The sequence below is a fragment of the Conger conger genome, chromosome 6, assembly GCF_963514075.1.
Source record: "Conger conger chromosome 6, fConCon1.1, whole genome shotgun sequence".
NCBI classification, from domain to species: Eukaryota; Metazoa; Chordata; class Actinopteri; order Anguilliformes; family Congridae; genus Conger; species Conger conger.
The window spans coordinates 48,681,729-48,701,594 of record NC_083765.1 but is presented as its reverse complement, the minus strand read 5'-3'; the positions used below and the strand labels follow the sequence as shown (position 1 = coordinate 48,701,594).

The following is a 19,866-nucleotide window of genomic DNA, read 5'->3' as shown; positions in this document are numbered from 1 at the left end:
AAGTCATTTTTCTTTTTTTTTCTTTTCATTTAGTTTCTTTTTCTTTGTCTTCTATTTATTGCCTTGTTTTGCCATTTTCTGACAGCTCTATAAATTACCCTGACCCAATCAAATCTTTAGGATACACCTGCAGCTGTAGCCGGAACTCATACACATGTGAGATAAGACGATTGAGTCAATTAAATAATTAAGACCTGAAGTTGGCACAAAATCCTGAAGCGGATCGGTCATTGTTGTGCACTCGTCCCTGGTTTTGGATAGGCACTCTCATACGTCGCTCTGGATAAGTGAGACTGTCAAATGCCGATAATGTAATGTAATGTAACGATTCAGCAACATGAACAATGGACACAAGAACGATTTTGCAGGAAACAAAATTATTGACCGTAATAATATCAAAATGACAATATACGAAACGATTCTGTGCAGGGAACTCAACCCAGCATATCGAGTTGAGTCAATCACAGCCGCATACTTGTTCATGGTGCGTGTGCCTGCGTAGCAGGGCCGTGCAGTGTGACGTAAACCCATGCGTACCAAATTGGAAATAAATAAATCCTAGATCTTCTGGGCCTCATAAAAAAATGGGTCGCTGGACAGTAATTAGTTCAGTGTGAAGACATTTTAGAATTCTAAAGTACGGTCCAGAAAAATATAATTTTGTAAATTCGTAATTTTGAATGGACTTCAATGGGGAAATGTGCTTTTTGGCACCACAAAACTGCAATACCTCGGGGAACCACTGAAGTTTGCGAGCTTCTCAGAGAACGGCAATTACTGGCCCCCTGGCATACTCTGGTGCCAAAAGCCCCATAGTCCAATATAGTCGCCTCCACGAATTGGCTTCTTGCGCCATTGAGCAGCTCCCATAGGAATCCATGAGACCGGACATCGGACACTGTCACCACGTGACCACGCTTCCTTTCTAGCGATTATACAGTTCAATGGTCTCTACTTATTAGACAGACAACACAGAAGGAATTGAGGTCAATTGAGCTTGACCAAAACAGTTCCCCAAACGGGTAATTTCTAGAAAGATTAAACGAAAAAAATATTGCCTATCCCGTGAAATCTTTGCGTTCCAGATCTTGATGGGTCCTGATTGGACCCCAGCATACCTTTGACCCTACACTTGAACCAATGGCAAGCCTTTCTCTAGAAAGCGCCACAAAACATCAAACCCAAAGAGAGCTCTGTAACTAGCTGCTGCAAGCGTTGAGTTAGCGAGCCATATGGAAAAATGTAACGTTGAGCAAGCCTGATGATAAGTTTATTACTATCTGACGTGAATTCGCATTGATGTTATCGCTAACTTTTAAAAATTGTCGCAGCGCAAGCTACTAAAATTTGTCTTCAGTTGTCTGTCATTCACTGATCGCTATCATCTGACGCGGTACAGTCCGAGATAGAAGGAAACCCCAAACGTCGTTTCCACTTTTATTTGCAATTATTGACTAATAACGGTGACTACTTGTTTGGTAGACATTTTTTCGCTTTATTTTTCAGACTTCTGACTTGTCTAGATTGCATTTGGAAGGATTGCAACACTACAAATGTTGCTCAGATAAGTAGCTGAATGTTAAAATGAAATAGTATAGTTTATGTAGTTAACGCAATTATCCCGCTAACATTTGCTGAATTACAATTTCACGATGCCGGTTCTTCCTCAAAATAATCTGAACGAACAACTCGAGCGATACAATATTAAGGCTACTCGCCAAAACAAACCATCGCTCTCCAAATCCAACCCCGGGTAAGTTTGTTTTTTTTGGTCTAATTCTCGCTAATAGTTTTATTAATAATTTTTAAAAACCACGTCTTAAGTGAAATATTTGCATTTGCTGAAAACAATTTAACTAATCAGCTCTTTCAGCCATGTATAATGTCTACGGTACGTCAGACAGCATGTGGTCACCACTGGGCAGATTGTTCAAGATTCAAACCTCTCATATAATTCATAATTATAGAGTAGTGCACTGTAAAAACTTGAAATTAAAGTATAAAAGCAATATACCTATTTTGCTAGCACTTTGCTAAAGCATACCATTTTTAAACAAGTGTGAATAATGATCCTGCAATAAAGTGTATCTTGTACAGTATAGTGTATATTGCTGTGATCTCATAAATATAGGCCTACTCTATGTCGTTCTGGATAAAATTGTAGAAGCAGATGTATAGCCTACTGTATGTACATATATTGGTCGATGTATATGTATGTATGTGTGTATACACACACACACACACACTCACTTTATTAGGAATATTTTTACTTTATTACACCTACTTATTCATGTGATTATCTAATCATGCCAATTGTCAGCAATGGCAGCAGTGCAATGCATACAATCATGTAGATACGGGTCAGGAGCTTCAGTTAATGTTCACATTAACCATCAAAATGGGAAAAAAAAAGTTACTTTGGCCATGGAATGATTGTTAGTGGCAGACGGTGGTTTGAGTATCTCAGAAACTGCTGATCTCCTGGGATTTTTACGCACACTAGTCTAGAGTTAAATGGTGCAAAAAAAAAAGAAGAAAAATGAATCCAGTGGGCAGCAGTTCTGCAGACAGAAACACCTTGTTAATGAGAGAGGTCATAGGAGAATGGTCAGACTGGTCAGAGCTGACAGGAAAGTGACAGTAATGCAAATCACCTCACATTACAACAGTGGTATGCAGAAGAGCATCTCTGACCACATAGCACGTCATAACTCTGAGTGGAAAGGCTACAGAAGTAGAAGTGAAAAAAACCCTGAAAAAAAAAAAGTAATAAATACCTAATAAAGTGCTCACTGAGTGTATATTTTTAAAGATTTAATGATGTTTGATAGAGTAGCCGGCCAGCTATACGTGAGTAGTCAGCCATTTATCTGGCAGCCGGTGCTTGGGGAACACATTTGAGCCATGCTATATACATATCAGTTGAAGAATAGTGCTGATGTTGGGCTGGAATAAGGCTGCGTATGTCTCACCCTGGCTGACAGTTGTCAGGCTGCGCTGATGCTTTGTTGGAGCGGTCTACTATCTGGGCATGGCCATCTGTTTTTTGGATAACTTGCTCATAACCTTGTTTAATATTCAGATGCTGATTTGCGATTCTTGTCTGAATTTTACAGGGTTTTTTCATTCAAGAAATCGCCGGTCACCACTCCTGTAGCTGTCGTCTCAAACGTAGCGTACTCGAATGTTTTATCAGAGCGGAAGGTCAATGCCTCTCCTGGCGTAATAGTGTCTAAACCTTTGACATCTTTAAGAAAGCCTGAGAGGCAATGTGCAAAAGCCACCAGTTCTGTCACTCCAAACTCCAATTCCAAGCTGCAAAGTGTCACCTTGGAAAGAAGGCCTTCACTTAAGTTTACTCCAGCATTATGCTCGGCTCGAACTCCTCCACCAAACCGAGATGCAGGAGGCATGGCGAGCAGTGTTGTTAAAGACGGCATGTGTGACGCCTCTCTCGACGATTGGGATGATTTGGATGACTTTGAAACTCCTGTGCGTGAAAGAAGTGACTTCTTGTCCAGTCTGGGTGATTCAGGCAACAGAAGCAACAGAAGCAAGGATGGCATCATCAGCTCAGAGAAGGCAAAACACAAACAGATTGATGGGGCAAGTAAAGTCCTTCACAGAGCTCTGGGGATCGGTGCTAATGGAGAACACCAGAACACAGCACATTCGCACAGAACGGAGGAAAACCACTTGGACAGTGCTTTGGGGAATGCAGTTTCTTCTAGCCGTCTTACTACTAAGAGTCCAGCAGCCAAGGAGCGGGAGGACTCTCCTGTTCAAATGAAGAAAGAGTATTTGTTCGGTCAGGCCCGGTGCTCACTGAGTGACAGCATGGGCAAACACAAAAACGCTCCCAGGTCACCTGCTCCAAAGACGGGTGAGTTGGTGTCTTGTCTGTGCTGTTATTCTCCAAGTAATTGATGGTTGAGAAAGAGATCCACTGTGAATGACTTTAATGTTGCTTGTGGATTGAAGGCATCTGTGGTCCTGTGTAGGATTTGGTCATACGGTGCAGTCCGTATGTATTTGGACAGTTATTACAATTTCTGTTCTTTCGGCACATTGGATTTAAAATTAAACAATAAACGTGAGGTTAAAGTTCAGACTGTCCCCTTTAATTTGATGGTATTCAGCTCAGTATAATAATCGTCTACAGTTCACTTTGTTCATTGACATCTTTTCTTATTTCTCAGCCTCATAATCACTTTATTTACTGTCATTGGTACAGGCTCTGGGCCTCATGTTTGTGGAATCAAGGCTAGATACTGAAAGATTTCTTATACCTGCATTAAGGAAGTGATTGAACACAATTCAGAAGCAGCTGAGAACCCAACCGTCCAATTACTTTTGGGCCCGTACAATGGGGGAGGGGTCTATCTATATAAAGGGGATGTGATTGATTCCTACACGCGTCACTGATATGGATGTAATTGCCCTCAAATGAAAGGGGACAGTCTGCACTTTTAACCTCACGTTCATGGTGTCATTGCAGACTCAATGTGCTCGACTACAGAGCCAAAAGGACAGAAATTGCACGTTTTATAATTCCAGCTCGTTTATTGGGTTTAATCCTGGAAGTGGTCTGGTTTGTGCAGGTGAGCGATGCAGTTGGACAGATGCTGATATCATAGACATTGAAGAAGAGTCTTTGCTGGAGGATGAAGACAATAGGCATAAGTTCATTCCTCCATCACTGGAAGTTGAAGTTCTCAACACGCCTTTCTCTGCAAAGGCACCGAGGTATAGATTTCATCCTGACTAACGCTCTAAGAACTTGTTTTTACACGCCACTGTGTTCTACTGAAGTTAACTGAGCAGGTTGTTTTTCCCCTAGCAGTGCTGATGTTACTGACTCCGGTCCTGTGGACCAGATTTCACCTGAAAGATCAGACTCTGTCATGCTGGGAAGTCCTACGTTTTCTGAAGTCCATTCTACAAACTGCAAAGGTAAACAAGTTTATTTTATCATTATAAAATCACAAAACACAATTTCAGCCATTGAGCGGTTACAGTTTTTCATTACAATTATTATTAAAATAACTTAAATCATAACTAATGATCACCTTTAATAACAGGCTGCTACTTATTTATGATATTTATGCACCAGCTGTACTTCAGTTCAAACATAGCCTAGTTACCTATAACTTGAAATCCTATTAATACTCTTGATTTATGCATTAGTAAGTGGTGACACAGCGGCAATAAGCTCAGAACGTAACTAGCTTTACATATAGTTTCATAGCAGTTTCACACATTGCTTAGGGGTAGCAACCCACCTGAGATTCAAACCTGCAGCTTTCTGGTATATAAGTGCTATTCTAACTTCTGTGCTGTGCTGTTGACAGGTAAGGTCGTGCAGTCACAGATCTTAGATGTCATGGAGTCTATCTGTGGCCTGGTGGACTCCATCCCAGAACACCAGCTGATGTCACTCACCTGCGGAAGAGAGCTGGTACAGCTCAGAGCTCTCAGGTGAGGGAGAGATCCAACCGTCCATAGAGATACTATGCCTTTCAGGTGTACCCAGGGTGTTAATCACATTTGAAAGTTCCTCTACATGTTTCTATGTTATTTGTTAAGGTCTTATTGCTCCCTGATGCGTGTCTTTTTATGTGATTATTTACTTAGTTGTAGTTTAATGACTGGCATGGACCAGCTCTAACGTCACCCATGCAGGCCATCGAGGAGGAGATTTAACTGCATTAATTGTTTAGTGAATCCTAAGGTTCTGATGTGCTGTTGTCCGTAGAAAGAAGATGCTGGCAAAGCCATCCAAAATGCTGCTGAGGACAAACAGTTTGGAGGCCAGTTCAGAAACACGTGAGCCCCTGCTTCCAGCTCGTCCTAACCCCAGGTCTTTCAGCCCGCCTTTAGATGTTGGAGCAAGTTTTGGCAGGTGCTCCCAGCTCAAGAAGTCTTCTACAGTTGGCTATGAGAGCAGCATTTTCAACAACTCTGACTCCGTCCTCAGTGGAGTCCAGACCCCTGATCCCTTATGCAGGCTGGGTGGCCACTCTGATCTCAGTTTGACTAGTGGGGGCAGGGACGGGTCCTCCAAGAGCTGTTATGACCAGTCACTGTTCAGCACCAATTTCTCCACCTCGTCCCTTGGACGTTCTGACCAGGAGCGGACTTCTGGAAGCTTCTTCTCGCCGAAGAGGTCCGTAAGCGATGCGCAGATGAGCGATTTCTCTGAGAAAGCTGAGCCCACTGCTGCCAGCTCGGAGCCAACGGTGGACGACTTCTTCATCGACGATTTCGACATTGACCACTTTGATGAGTCGGACCTTCTTGATTACTCTGAGAATGTGGTTGACAGCACTATCAGTGCCTCTTCTGGCACTAAGCAGCAGCCCAAGTCTGTTGTTCATCCACTTAGAAATGGGGAGCACAGCAAGACAGCTTGGGAAATTAAGGCCACACCCCAAACACCTGCTGCTCAGCCTCCAAAGGTGAACGCACCAGGTAAGTTTCCATCATTTTTATTTTGATTAAAAATTGGCGGAGGAGCACAGGAAAGAATAATATCATTCTATAGCTCTTTTACCATTAAATAATGATATTGCTACAACTTGATGCATATTGCTACAATGCCATTAAAATTTTTTTAGCTGAATCAAAGGGTGATGCTCTAGAATAATTTGCTTGCTAGAGTTGTTTGTTTAGCGCGGAGGCAGAGATGGCCATTGGCTGTGAGTCTCAAGGCTCTGTCTCTCATTGGTTCAGGGCCTCCTTCCAGGAACCCCGCCCACGATCGCTTCCGCGGCTTCGGCTTCCCCCACTCCTCGGAAATGACGAAGATCTTCCACAAGCGCTTCGGCCTGCACCAGTTCCGCTTCAACCAGCTGGAGGCCATCAACGCCACGCTGCTGGGGGAGGACACCTTCGTCCTGATGCCCACGGGTGAGTGCCCAGCCTGACTCTTGACCACATGCTCACGGGTGAGTGCCCAGCCTGACCCCATTCTGACCCCATCTGTCTGTGTGTCTGTGTGTCTGTGTGTCTGTGTGTCTGTGTGTGTCTGTGTGTCTGTGTGTGTCTGTGTGTGTCTGTGTGTGTCTGTGTGTGTCTGTGTGTGACCTGAACGGGCTCTCTGCTCCTTTAGGTGGGGGAAAGAGCCTGTGCTATCAGTTACCTGCTTGTGTGTCAGCTGGAGTCACTGTGGTGATCTCACCACTGAAATCTCTCATCGTGGACCAGGTGCAGAAACTCACCACTTTGGATGTAAGTAAAACTAAAACTAAAGCTGTGTGTTTGTCTATGGTGTTGTATCGTGTGAGTGTGTGTATGGTGTTGTATAGTGTTTGTGTGTGTGTGTGTGTGTGTGTGTGTGTGTGTGTGTGTGTATATGGTGTTGTGTAGTGTATAGTGTTTAGTGTGTGTGAGTGTATATGGTGTTGTGCAGTGTATAGTGTGTGTGTATGGTGTTGTATAGTGTATAGTGTGTGTGTATGGTGTTGTATAGTGTGTGTGTGTGTGTGTGTGTGAGAAAGTGAATACCTGTTCTGTACCGTTTCAGATTCCAGCCACCAGTTTGTCGGGTGAGAAGAGTGACAGTGCGGCTGGGAGGATTTACATGCAGCTGTCCAAGAAGGACCCCATTATTAAACTGCTGTATGCCACCCCGGAGAAGGTGGGCAACCAAACCTCTAAAAAAACAAAAAACATCCAGTGAGCAGCAGTTCTGCGGGCAGAAATGCCTTATTAATGAGAGAGGTCAGGAAAAGGGCCACTGGCCAGACTGGGTGTTTTTTGTTTTTCGCTTCATTCTCTGCAAACTCTAGAGACTGTTTTGCGTGAATATCCCAGGAGATCAGCAGAACCTCTTGACCATGTCTGCATGCTTTTATGCATTTAGTTGCTGCCACATGATTGGCTGATTAAATATTTGCATTATCAAGCTGACAGGAAGGTAACGCAAATAACCACACAATACAACAGTGGTATGCAGAAAAGCATCTCTGAAGAACGTATCAAACCCCTTAAGTGCGCAGTGAGTGTAGATTATTATCCATATTTATTATATGCAGCCTTTTTTCTCTCTTTTTATTACGGGTGCCAATACTTCTAGTTCACCGTCATGGAACTTAAGTTAAGGATTTATAAACTTGCAAATGGATGTTAAACCTGCAAAGCTCTCTCAGGTGTTGGCATCTTACCTGTATCCGTGCAGTTCCTCAGGTGTGTATTGCCATATCTTCCTCAGGTGTGTGCCAGTGGCAGGATGATCAGCGCCCTGCAGAACCTGTATGAGAGAGGACTGCTCGCACGCTTCGTCATCGATGAGGCTCACTGCGTCAGCCAGGTCTGTGTGTGTGCGGTGCTCACTGCGTCAGCCAGGTCTGTGTGTGTGCGGTGTGTGCAGTCATGTGCAGTGATGCTCACTGCGTCAGCCAGGTCTGTGTGTGTGTGTGTGCAGTGTGGCTCACTGTGTCAGCCAGGTCTGTGTGTGTGCAGTGTGGCTCACTGCGTCAGCCAGGTCTGTGTGTGTGCGGTGTGTGCAGTCGTGTGCAGTGATGCTCACTCCGTCAGCCAGGTCTGTGTGTGTGTGTGCAGTGTGGCTCACTGTGTCAGCCAGGTCTGTGTGTGTGCAGTGTGGCTCACTGCGTCAGCCAGGTCTGTGTGTGTGTGTGTGTGTGTGTGCAGTGTGGCTCACTGTGTCAGCCAGGTCTGTGTGTGTGCAGTGTGGCTCACTGCGTCAGCCAGGTCTGTGTGTGTGTGTGCAGTGTGGCTCACTCCGTCAGCCAGGTCTGTGTGTGTGTGCAGTGTGGCTCACTGTGTCAGCCAGGTCTGTGTGTGTGCGGTGCTCACTGCGTCAGCCAGGTCTGTGTGTGTGCAGTGTGTGCAGTCGTGTGCAGTGATGCTCACTCCGTCAGCCAGGTCTGTGTGTGTGTGTGCAGTGTGGCTCACTGTGTCAGCCAGGTCTGTGTGTGTACAGTGTGGCTCACTGCGTCAGCCAGGTCTGTGTGTGTGCGGTGTGTGCAGTCGTGTGCAGTGTGGCTCACTGTGTCAGCCAGGTCTGTGTGTGTGCGGTGCTCACTGCGTCAGCCAGGTCTGTGTGTGTGCAGTGTGTGTGCAGTGAGTCAGGTCTGTGTGTGCAGAAGCAGTGGCCAACTTGTAGGGTTGTATGGTGTTAGGGTTTCCCGCTTGGTCACAGTTTTAAGGTCTGGCAGTTACAAGTAAAAACACCTTTGACGTTCCTACAAAAACATAAAAAATACATCTACAGTGGTGTGAAAAAGTGTTTGCCCCCTTCCTGATTTCTCATTTCTTTTGCATGTTTGTCACACTTAAATGTTTCAAATCATCAAACAAATTTAAATATTAGTCAAAGACAACAAAAGTAAACACAAAATGCTGTTTTTAAATGAAGGTTTTTATTATTAAGGGAGAAAAAATCCAAACCTACATGGCCCTGTGTGGGGGGAAAAAGTGATTGCCCCCCCTGTTAAAACATAACTTAACTGTGGTTCATCAAACCTGAGTTCAATTTCTCTAGCCACACCCAGGCCTGATTACTGCCACACCTGTTCTCAATTAAGAAATCACTTAAATAGGACCTGCCTGACAAAGTGAAGTAGACCAAATGATCCTCAAAAGCTAGACATCATGCCGAGATCTAAAGAAAGTAATTGAGCTCTATCAGTCTGGAAAAGGTTATAAAGCCATTTCTAAAGCTTTGGGACTCCAGCGAACCACAGTGAGAGCCATTGTCTGCAAATGGCGAAAACATGGAACAGTGGTGAACCTTCCCAGGAGTGGCTGGCCGACCAAAATTACCCCAAGAGCGCAGCGACGACTCATCCAAGAGGTCACAAAAGACCCCACAACAACATCCAAAGAACTGCAGGCCTCACTTGCCTCAGTTAAGGTCAGTGTTCATGACTCCACCATAAGAAAGAGACTGGGCAAAAATGGCCTGCATGGCAGAGTTCCAAGACGAAAACCACTGCTGAGCAAAAAGAACATTAAGGCTCGTCTCAATTTTGCCAGAAAACATCTTGATGGTCCCCAAGACTTTTGGGAAAATACTCTGTGGTCTGACGAGACAAAAGTTGAACTTTTTGGAAGGTGTGTGTCCCATTACATCCGGCATAAAAGTAACACTGCATTTCAGAAAAAGAACATCATACCAACAGTAAAATATGGTGGCGGTAGTGTGATGGTCTGGGGCTGTTTTGCTGCTTCAGGACCTGGAAGACTTGCTGTGATAAATGGAACCATGAATTCTGCTGTCTACCTAAAAATCCTGAAGGAGAATGTCCGGCCATCTGTTCGTGACCTCAAGCTGAAACGAACTTGGGTTCTGCAGCAGGACAATGATCCAAAACACACCAGCAAGTCCACCTCTGAATGGCTGAAGAAAAACAAAATGAAGACTTTGCAGTGGCCTAGTCAACGTCCTGACCTGAATCCTATTGAGATGCTGTGGCATGACCTTAAAAAGGCGGTTCATGCTCGAAAAACCCTCCAATGTGGCTGAATTGCAACAATTCTGCAAAGATGAGTGGGCCAAAATTCCTCCACAGCGCTGTAAGACTCATTGGAAGTTATCGCAAACGCTTGATTGCAGTTGTTGCTGCTAAGGCTAATAATAAAAACCTTAATTTAAAAACTGCATTTTGTGTTTACTTGTGTTGTCTTTGACTAATATTAAAATTTCTTTGATCTGAAACATTTAAGTGTGACAAACATGCAAAAAAAAAAAAAAAAAAAAAAGAAATCAGGCAGGGGGCAAACACTTTTTCACACCACTGTATGTCTATTAAATGCCGATATACTATGCTTTTGTACCCCGCTTCCGTCTCTGGTGGCCTCTTCATAAGAGTATTCTTATTTAATGTTGCGCCAATAAGTGATGATAAAAATAAAATAAATTTAAGCTATCAATTTATTTGTTGTATATTGTCATCTTGAGGACTGTAAAGCACTTAGTGTGCTTATTTTCTCTAGCGCATCTGTAGGGTTTTTCATGGTTTAGGGTGTTCTGCCAGGAAGACTCCGCTGGCTACAGGAAGTGTTTACAAGCTGTTATAGTTGCCTGAGGAGCAGTTACAAAGGACTAACTGACGGGGCTCCCAATCTTTTGCACAGGACCTTTTTCCTTTTTTTTATTATTTTATAACTAACAAATTCTTATGAAAAATAATCTTGCTTTAAAATTGGAGGAAATGCCGTCAGACATACCGTTTAAGTGAACGCTCCTGTTCACTTGGATATTAATTGTAAAATACTCTTTGACCAGGGGTGCCCACATTTTTGCACACTACTGACTGTAACAGTATTGCGCTCATTAAGGAGTGAGGATCCCACTGTGAACGCATGTCTCAACTACACGAGAGGACGTCAGTGTGGCAGTGTATCTGAAATTGCACACTCAGCTCCTGTTTGATGTATGCGTGTTCTTTGTGTCGGGGAGTTGTGGTGTCAGCGTTTCACATCTCCGTTAACATGACTGCTGCTCTCTGCAGTGGGGTCACGATTTCCGGCCGGACTTCAAGCGCCTTCACGAGCTGAGGCAGAAGTTTCCTGGCGTTCCCATCATGGCACTGACCGCCACGGCCACGCCCCGTGTGCAGAAGGACATCCTGCACCAGCTGCAGATGAGCAAGCCCCAGATGTGTGTTACATAATATTTCTGTTTTGAAAAGCCCTGTTTTTATGTGTTTTTAATGTATCCTTTTCCCACCATTGCTTATTTTATTTGGTTCACTTTTTTCTTTTCTTTTTTTTCTTTTCTCTACTCACTCTAACTTTCACTCATTGCAGATTTACCATGAGTTTCAACAGGCATAACTTGAAGTATGCTGTGCTGCCCAAACAACCCAAAAAGGTGGATGAGGACTGCATTAACTGGATAAAGAAACACTATCCAGGCAAGTCCATTTCCCAGCGTCACACTTTCCAAGCATGCCCTCTCTGTATTAGCAGATGATGCAGTGATCTATTCAGATCAAATCTCATCTCAAATTACTTCCCTTGCCATTATACTGCACAGCCCCCACTTATGCACCAGACTGAGTTAGCAGCTCACTTCCCTTACCGTTATACTACACTTCTGCTTCAGACTGAGATAGAAGCAAATGGTGCGGGCAGTGAGGCTGGTGCGGGCAGTGAGGCTGGTGCGGGCAGTGAGGCTGGCGTGGGCAGTGAGGGGCAGTGAGGGCAGTGAGGCCGGTGTGGGCAGTCAGGCCAGTGTGGGCAGTGAGGCTGGTGCGGGCAGTGAGGAGCAGTGAGGCTGGTGGGCAGTGAGGCTGGTGTGGGCAGTGAGGCCGGTGCGGGCGGTGAGGGGCAGTGAGGCCGGTGTGGGCAGTGAGGCTGAGCCTGGTGCGGGCAGTGAGGCTGGCGTGGGCAGTGAGGCCAGTGCGGGCAGTGAGGCTGGTGCGGGCAGTGAGGCCAGTGCGGGCAGTGAGGCTGGTGCGGGCAGTGAGGCCAGTGCGGGCAGTGAGGCTGGCGTGTGCAGTGAGGCTGAGGCTGGTGCGGGCAGTGAGGCTGGTGTGGGCAGTGAGGCTGGCGTGGGCAGCGAAGCTGGCGTGGGCAGTGAGGCCAGTGCGGGCAGTGAGGCTGGTGCGGGCAGTGAGGCTGGTGCGGGCAGTGAGGCTGGTGCGGGCAGTGAGGCTGGTGCGGGCAGTGAGGCTGGCGTGTGCAGTGAGGCTGAGGCTGGTGCGGGCAGTGAGGCTGGTGCGGGCAGTGAGGCTGGCGTGGGCAGTGAGGCCAGTGCGGGCAGTGAGGGGCAGTGAGGCTGGTGCAGGCAGTGAGGCTAGCGTGGGCAGTGAGGGGCTTTGGGGCTGAAAGTGAACTGCTGCTCTTCTTGTTGCCATTCTTGTGCACGCAGAGGGTTCTGGGATTGTGTACTGCCTCTCCCGTAATGACTGTGATACGATGGCGGACAGCCTGCAGCGGGCCGGCGTAGCGGCGTTGGCCTATCACGCCGGGCTGAACGACAGTGACCGCGAGTACATCCAGACCAAGTGGATCAACCAGGACGGCTGCCAGGTATGACAGGCCCAACACTCCCATCCACTCCCTCCACTGCAGAGCCACTGCCAGAGGCATTACCATGACCAAGCGCACACAACCAGCACAATTACCACAGCACCAGAATAGGGCTAGAGCCACTACACACGTGAATGAAATGAGATATTAAGTGTGTGAATACCTGGCAAAGTGTTTTCAGTGCTGATGATTATTATAGTGAACAAGAGATCAGAACGACAGCTTAAAATCAACTGATCAAGAAGGTGCTGTAATTGTAAACTTCAGTCCAAACGCTTCTATGAGCAGGAGTAGTCAGCCATACAGTGCAGTCCATAAGTATTTGGACAGTGACATACTATTATTATTATTTATTTATTTATTTTGCTCTGTGCTCCAGCTCATTGGTTTGTAATGAAGCAGTTGATATGAGGTTAAAGTGCAGACTGTCTTTGTGACTGTAATTTGAGGCTATACAGTCCCCTCCAAGAGTATTGGAACAGCAAGGATTTGTTCGACAACTTGGAGCATATCACCTTTTGTATTAGACCATCCAATTTTTAGATGAGCAAAAGTGTTGGAACATGTACGTAGCTATATATTGACATGGCTATTAGCCATACGCTGCTTTACATGTCTAACGATGGGGTGATTGCATTAAAGTGCAACTGAGAATGTACATGGACGTGTTTTCAGTGCCGTATTGTCTCTCTGACAGATTTGCGGTTTAGTTCTCAAGTGTGAAACAAATCCATGTCACAAGTCACACGTCACGAGTCACAAGAAACCCACAATCCTGACTCGAGTCACGCTTGAGACTCGTTCCAGACATAATGCAACACCTGTTCCAGCAACACCGGTTCCAGCTTCCCTTGTTTCTGAGGGGCTGCTTGTCCTTGTTTTGTTTCCCTCTCGCCCTGCCCCCCCAGGTGATCTGCGCAACCATTGCGTTTGGTATGGGCATCGATAAGCCCGATGTGCGGTACGTCATCCACGCCAGTCTGCCCAAGTCCATAGAGGGGTACTACCAGGAGTCCGGGCGCGCGGGTCGGGACGGGGAGATCTCCCAGTGCGTGCTCTTCTACTCCTACACCGACGTCATTCGCATCAAGAGACTCATCACCAGTATGTACCCCGCTGGTCTTCGGCTCAACATGGAGCCGCATTCTAACCCTCACTGCGCTCGCTGCAGGCCGCACGCCTGAGACACCCCTTTGCACTGACAATCCTGCAGTGAGAATTTGTATCACACCACAATAGTTTAATAGTTTGGGGTTTTCCGTTCATCCGAACGCCTTTTCTTAACTGTTCAAATGATAACTTGCTGTGATAAACAGGGCGGCCTGTAGCGTAGTGGTTAAGGTAAATGACTGGGACACACAAGGTCGGTGGTTCTAATCCCGGTGTAGCCACAATAAGATCCGCACAGCCGTTGGGCCCTTGAGCAAGGCCCTTAACCCTGCATTGCTCCAGGGGAGGATTTTCTCCTGCTTAGTCTAATCAACTGTACGTCGCTCTGGATAAGAGCGTCTGCCAAATGCCAATAATGTAATGTAATAAACGGCCACTTTGTAAATCAGTCAATCTTTGGTTCATAAGCTGGTGAAGAAAAGCTCCCTTTTCTCTCCTCCACAGTGGACAGGGAAGGCACCCACCAGACCAGATCCACCCACTTCAACAACCTTCACAGCATGGTGCACTTCTGTGAGAACCTGATGGAATGCAGGAGAATGCAGCTGCTGGGGTATTTTGGGGAGCACACGTTTAATCCCAATTTCTGCAAGGAGCACCCTGAAGTCATCTGTGACAACTGCGCCCGCCCAAGTGTGAGTTTATTCCACTGTGCTCTGCACCTCAATTCATTTCATTTAAGAATGTAAAAAACAACACCCAGAGGCTCTCTGCTACACAGGCTCTGTGGATCGTAGTATCGCCATCTTGAAAGGCAACCCTCTCTGCAGGAAAGAAATACATTCGCATAAAATGAAGATGATCACTAGGTGCCATTGAACCTGAATAACACCAATTGGCTTAAAAAAAAAATTCCTTTAATCTCCTTTGAGTAAGTCTTATTTCTGAAAGTAGGATTGTTTTCTTTGTCTGTTATGCAGTGGAGACTATCGAAATAACCGATAGTGAATCCAAAAAGGTCATATTAGTCTTTCACATTGCTGTGGAGGTATTTTAGCCCACTTCTCTTTGCAGAACTGCTTCAGTCAGACAAATGCATAGGTTTAATAAGCCATGTATAAAAAATGATCACCTCAGGGTTGAAGGAGTAAGAAAGAATGGGCAGCGACCGTGTCTTCTCAGGGTTACGAGTTCACACAAAGATCCTCTCTGTGCGCTCTCAGAAATACAAGGCCCGAGTCGTCACGGAAGACGTGAAGAAGATCGTGAGGTTTGTGCAGGACAACTGTGAGAAGGTTGGATTCCGGCAGCGCAAATCTGCACAGCAGAGCAGGCTGACTCTCCACATGCTGGTGGACATTTTCCTGGGTAAGAGAAAACCCGAAAGGTCCTTAAAAAGATGAGATGTTCAGGATTCCTTGTTTTCAAGATTTTTAATACGATGGAAATAATCCTGAGAAATAATAGTCTTTGCAGAAACAATGGTGGTTTTATGCACCTTTGGTGCTTGGCCCCCTAATATGTATTATTCCCCAAACCTTATGGAGGACATGTGTCTATTGGAACTAAAATAAGTTTGAATGCCATATTATTGTCCTTATTAATCACAGAGTGACAAGATGTTGTAGCTACACAGATGTGGTAGCTATAACTTCTTTTCCCTGGTTATGGGTATGCACTTTGCACTTTAGTGTACGTTGCTCTGGATAAGAGCATCTGCCAAATGCCATTAATGTAATATAATGTAATGCGATGTAGTGGTGTATGGGCGAGTGGAAGGCACGGTTGAGAGACCCCCTTTTTACTTCTCGACCCGGAAAGCTGTAAATGATGTGAAGTAGTTTTGGGACGGGTGCGCTGATCCCGCTGAAGCCCGCTCTGCTCGCAGGGACTAAAAGTGCCCGCATCCAGACGGGGCTGTTTGGGGTTGGTGCTGCTTACTCCAGACACAATGCTGACCGGCTGTTTAAGAAGCTGGTCCTGGACCACATCCTGGAGGAGGATCTGTACATCACTGTGAACGGCCAGGCCGTGGCTTACATCTCCATGGGCCAGAAGGCCAGCGGCGTCCTGAGCGGATTCTCACAGGTCACACAGATTTTCTTTACTTTTATATTCACCAGTTTTGTTTTAATCCTTTCTGTTCCTCGCAGGCTTTGAGTTTAAATAACACATTAAATAACATTGACTGGGACCCGGAAGGTCGGTGGTTCGATCCCCGGTGTAGCCACATTTAGATCCTCACAGCCATTGGGCCCTTGAGCAAGGCCCTTAACCCTGCATTGGTCTAGGGGGGATTGTCTTCTGCTTAGTCTAATCAACTGTAAATCGCTTTGGATAAAAGTGTCAGCCAAAATGACATGTAATGTATTGTAACAGTTTTGGTCCCTTGGAGATACTCTTTTATTGATGTTGTTTCTGTCATTTGTGTCTTTCTGTTTCACCCTTGCATTTTCATTTTATAAAAAATGTTTGTTCCTCCTTCCCCTGTCGCTCTCTCCCGGATTGCGTCTCTCAGGTGGAGTTCTACGAGACGGAGAGTGCGTCTGCCATCAGGAAGCACAAGGCTGCGGTCACTAAGAGCGTGTCTCAGAGGGAGGAGATGGTGCAGAAGTGCCTGCAGGAGCTGAACGACCTGTGCAAGAAGCTGGGGAAGGTGTTTGGCATTCACTACTACAATATCTTCTCCGCTGGCACACTCAAAAAGATCGCAGGTAGCTGTCGCTTTCTCTTCTGTCCAGTGATTCACATGGAGAGATTATGCCACATTCTTCTCATTCCAGACTACAGTAGCCCCGGGATCACAGTCTAGTATGAGAACAGAGACAAACAACATCCCATACTGTTAATGTAACTGTGAACTGCTGACAGAGCCTGTCTGTCTGTTTAAGTAACTGTGTGAACTCCTGACAGAGCCTGTCTGTCTGTTTAAGTAACTGTGTGAACTGTTGACAGAGAGCCTGTCTGCGGACCATGAGGCACTGCTGCAGATCGATGGTGTGACTGAGGACAAACTGGATAAATATGGAGCAGAGCTCATCGAGATCCTACAGAAATATTCAGAGTGGCAGCTCCCTGGTGAGTGACATCACATTTATCTCTAACCCGAATAAAACATACAAGAGTAAAATAGATTTTTGTTGACCTCCTGAGCTGAGTCACAACAACTTGTAGTCGGGTGACTGTCCTGCGTCAGGTGGAAAGCAGGGACTTGTAGTCCTATTGTGCCAGTAACTGCAGGGGAATGGCTTCTTCCTCATGTTTCATTTGGCTCCTACTGTAAGTGCTGAAACGCACCAGGACTGCGGTTTGCGATCCCTGCTTTAGGTGGTGAATCTCTTCTGTTGTCTCCTGATTTCTATGTCATATGGGAGTTGGGATTAGGACGAGGTTTGGAAAGACTTTTTGTGTGCCTCTGAAACATTCTCTATATTTTCCGGATCCTTCCGTCCCCCGCTCAACCAGCAGTTGTGTTCCTCCCGCTCACGGCCTTCCCTTTTCCGTCTGCAGCGGAGCAGCCAGAGAACACGGGCGGAGCTGGAGGATGGATCGACTTGAGGAGGAGTGGAGGCAGAGAAGAGGAAGAGGAGGAGGGCGAAGGGATGTCCACCTACTTTAAAGGACAAAACAGCAGAGGGGAGAAGCGCAAGAAAGCCTCTTACTTCAAGAAGCCAAAGAGGCGGAGAGGAGGGAACGGAAACCAGAACTCCTCCAGAAGGTGAAGGTGCCGCCCTGAGAATTAAACGTGCTGCCCTGAGAATGCACGTGGCCAGTAACTGCCCTGAGAATGCATGTGGCCAGTAACTGCCCTGAGAATGCATGCGGCCAGTAACTGCCCTGAGAATGCACGTGGCCAGTAACTGCCCTGAGAATGCATGTGGTCAGTAACTGCCCTGAGAATGCATGTGGTCAGTAACTGCCCTGTGAATGCATGCGGCCAGTAACTGCTCTGAGAATGCATGTGGCCAGTAACTGCCCTGAGAATGCATGCAGCCAGTAACTGCCCTGAGAATGCATGTGGTCAGTAACTGCCCTGAGAATGCATGTGGCCAGTCATGTGCAGCCCTGAGAATGCATCAGTCAGAAATGTTGTGGGTGTGGGCGGGAATGGAACCCAAACAAGCAGCTCTGCGCAGGGCCCATTCCCCTGACACACTGCCTGTGTGACTCAGCTGGAGCAGGTCATGATTGTACCTGGCCTTGCAGTTACTCATTCCTGTGGTGCCTCGTTTTGTGACTCGCCTGACCCCATCCGTTGTGCCGTTTCTTCGATATTCTGCATAAGTCTTTAGCCCTCCTCTACGGCAGTCATTGGTGATTTCACCTGCGCGTTTCCTCCCGGACAGCTACGGCAGCGGTGGTGGTGGCCGGTCGTGGAAAGGGAAGGCCCAGGGAGCTCAGAGTGGCGCCAGGAGCGCGGCCCCCCCCACGGCCGGGAGACGGCCAGGCATCATGGCACTGCCCACCCCACAGACCCATCAGCGGCCCTTCCTGAAGCCCACCTTCTCTCACCTGGGTTAGGTGTGCTGTGGGGGCCTCTTCTCTCACCTGGGTTAGTTGTGCTGTGTGTGGGGGCCTCTTCTCTCACCTGGGTTAGGTGTGCTGTGTGTGGGGGCCTCTTCTCTCACCTGGGTTAGGTGTGCTTTGTGTGGGGGCCTCTTCTCTCACCTGGGTTAGGTGTGCTGTGTAGGCCTCTTCTCTCACCTGGGTTAGGTGTGCTGTGGAGCCCTCTTCTCTCACCTGGGTTAGGTGTGCTGTGGAGGCCTCTTCTCTCACCTGGATTAGGTGTGCTTGCTCCTTCAGACACTGGACCTTTTCCCCATACTGACATTACTGGACACTGCTGCTGTGATTTGTATAAAATGTTTATTTATCAATTTTAACAGTCCCGGTTCTGTTGTATATGTACAGTTTTTTCTCCTCAAAGTACAGATTTCAACGATACGTTCCTTTTTTCAGTTCTGTTGGCTCCTAGAGTTTCTGAAGTGTTGCATGAATCAAAGTTTTGTTGCAGTCACTGGGGAATTATGGCCCTGGTTCTGACCGTAAAATTGAGTGCCAATGTGTCCCAACAAGTGGCCGTTTGGGTGTGGTGGGGTGGGGAAAGTGTCACACTGTTGTTTTTTTATTTTTATTTTAATTGATTTGATTTTATTGAATGCTGTATGATGGATGGCAGTGGGAACGTTTTGAGTGTTTATTTTGTGCTCAGCTGGCTACGCAACTCAAACTCACTCAAGTGGAAATGTTTTAATTGTGCATTATCGCCAGTATTGGGCAGATTTATTGGTAAATATAATTTCAAACTACATTATCTATTAACGTATTCTGTTTGATTACTCAGAAAGTAACCTGGTTTCTTTTGAATCACTTCCAGTTTTGTTGGTATGTTTCCAGAATAAATGTGTTTGCAAAACAGTTTGTATGTTTCTGGTAATTTTTTCTTGGAACCACTGTACACACTCGCCTCCTGCTCATCCTCCTGTGGTATGTGTGTCGTATGTGTGTCGTATGTGTGTCGTATGTGTGTCGTATGTGTGTCGTATGTGTGTCGTATGTGTGTCGTATGTGTGTGTGTGTGGTGTGTGTGTCGTATGTGTGTCGTGTGTGTGTGTGTGTCGTATGTGTGTCGTATGTGTGTCGTGTGTGTGTCGTATGTGTGTGTGTGTGGTGTGTGTGTCGTGTGTGTGTGTGTGTGTCGTATGTGTGTCGTATGTGTGTCGTATGTGTGTCGTGTGTGTGTCGTGTGTGTAC

The 19,866-nt window shown here is 46.4% G+C and overlaps 1 protein-coding gene across 1 annotated transcript; it reads left to right on the top strand.

Annotated features, from left to right (window-relative positions):
• Nucleotides 1–1,220: 1,220 nt before the first annotated feature.
• Nucleotides 1,221–19,530, top strand: blm (BLM RecQ like helicase). The gene is made up of 21 exons (XM_061245929.1): nt 1,221–1,753; nt 3,117–3,883; nt 4,602–4,746; nt 4,841–4,953; nt 5,352–5,478; nt 5,756–6,471; nt 6,733–6,909; nt 7,112–7,230; nt 7,526–7,639; nt 8,213–8,311; nt 11,478–11,626; nt 11,776–11,882; nt 12,842–13,002; nt 13,911–14,106; nt 14,617–14,807; nt 15,336–15,480; nt 16,001–16,200; nt 16,631–16,826; nt 17,068–17,190; nt 17,623–17,830; nt 18,459–19,530. Exons 1-21 carry the CDS (start codon nt 1,653–1,655, stop codon nt 18,631–18,633), a joined length of 4,329 nt encoding a protein of 1,442 aa, XP_061101913.1. The 5' UTR covers nt 1,221–1,652; the 3' UTR covers nt 18,634–19,530.
• Nucleotides 19,531–19,866: the final 336 nt, after the last annotated feature.

Excerpts from the sequence above, each read along its gene's own strand:
- blm (XM_061245929.1), top strand. The coding sequence starts at position 1,653 with ATGCCGGTTCTTCCTCAAAATAATCTGAACGAACAACTCGAGCGATAC. Across the intron at positions 7,640-8,212 it reads TGTATGCCACCCCGGAGAAG|GTGTGTGCCAGTGGCAGGAT; the intron begins GTGGGCAACCAA and ends TATCTTCCTCAG. Across the intron at positions 17,831-18,458 it reads AACCAGAACTCCTCCAGAAG|CTACGGCAGCGGTGGTGGTG; the intron begins GTGAAGGTGCCG and ends CCTCCCGGACAG.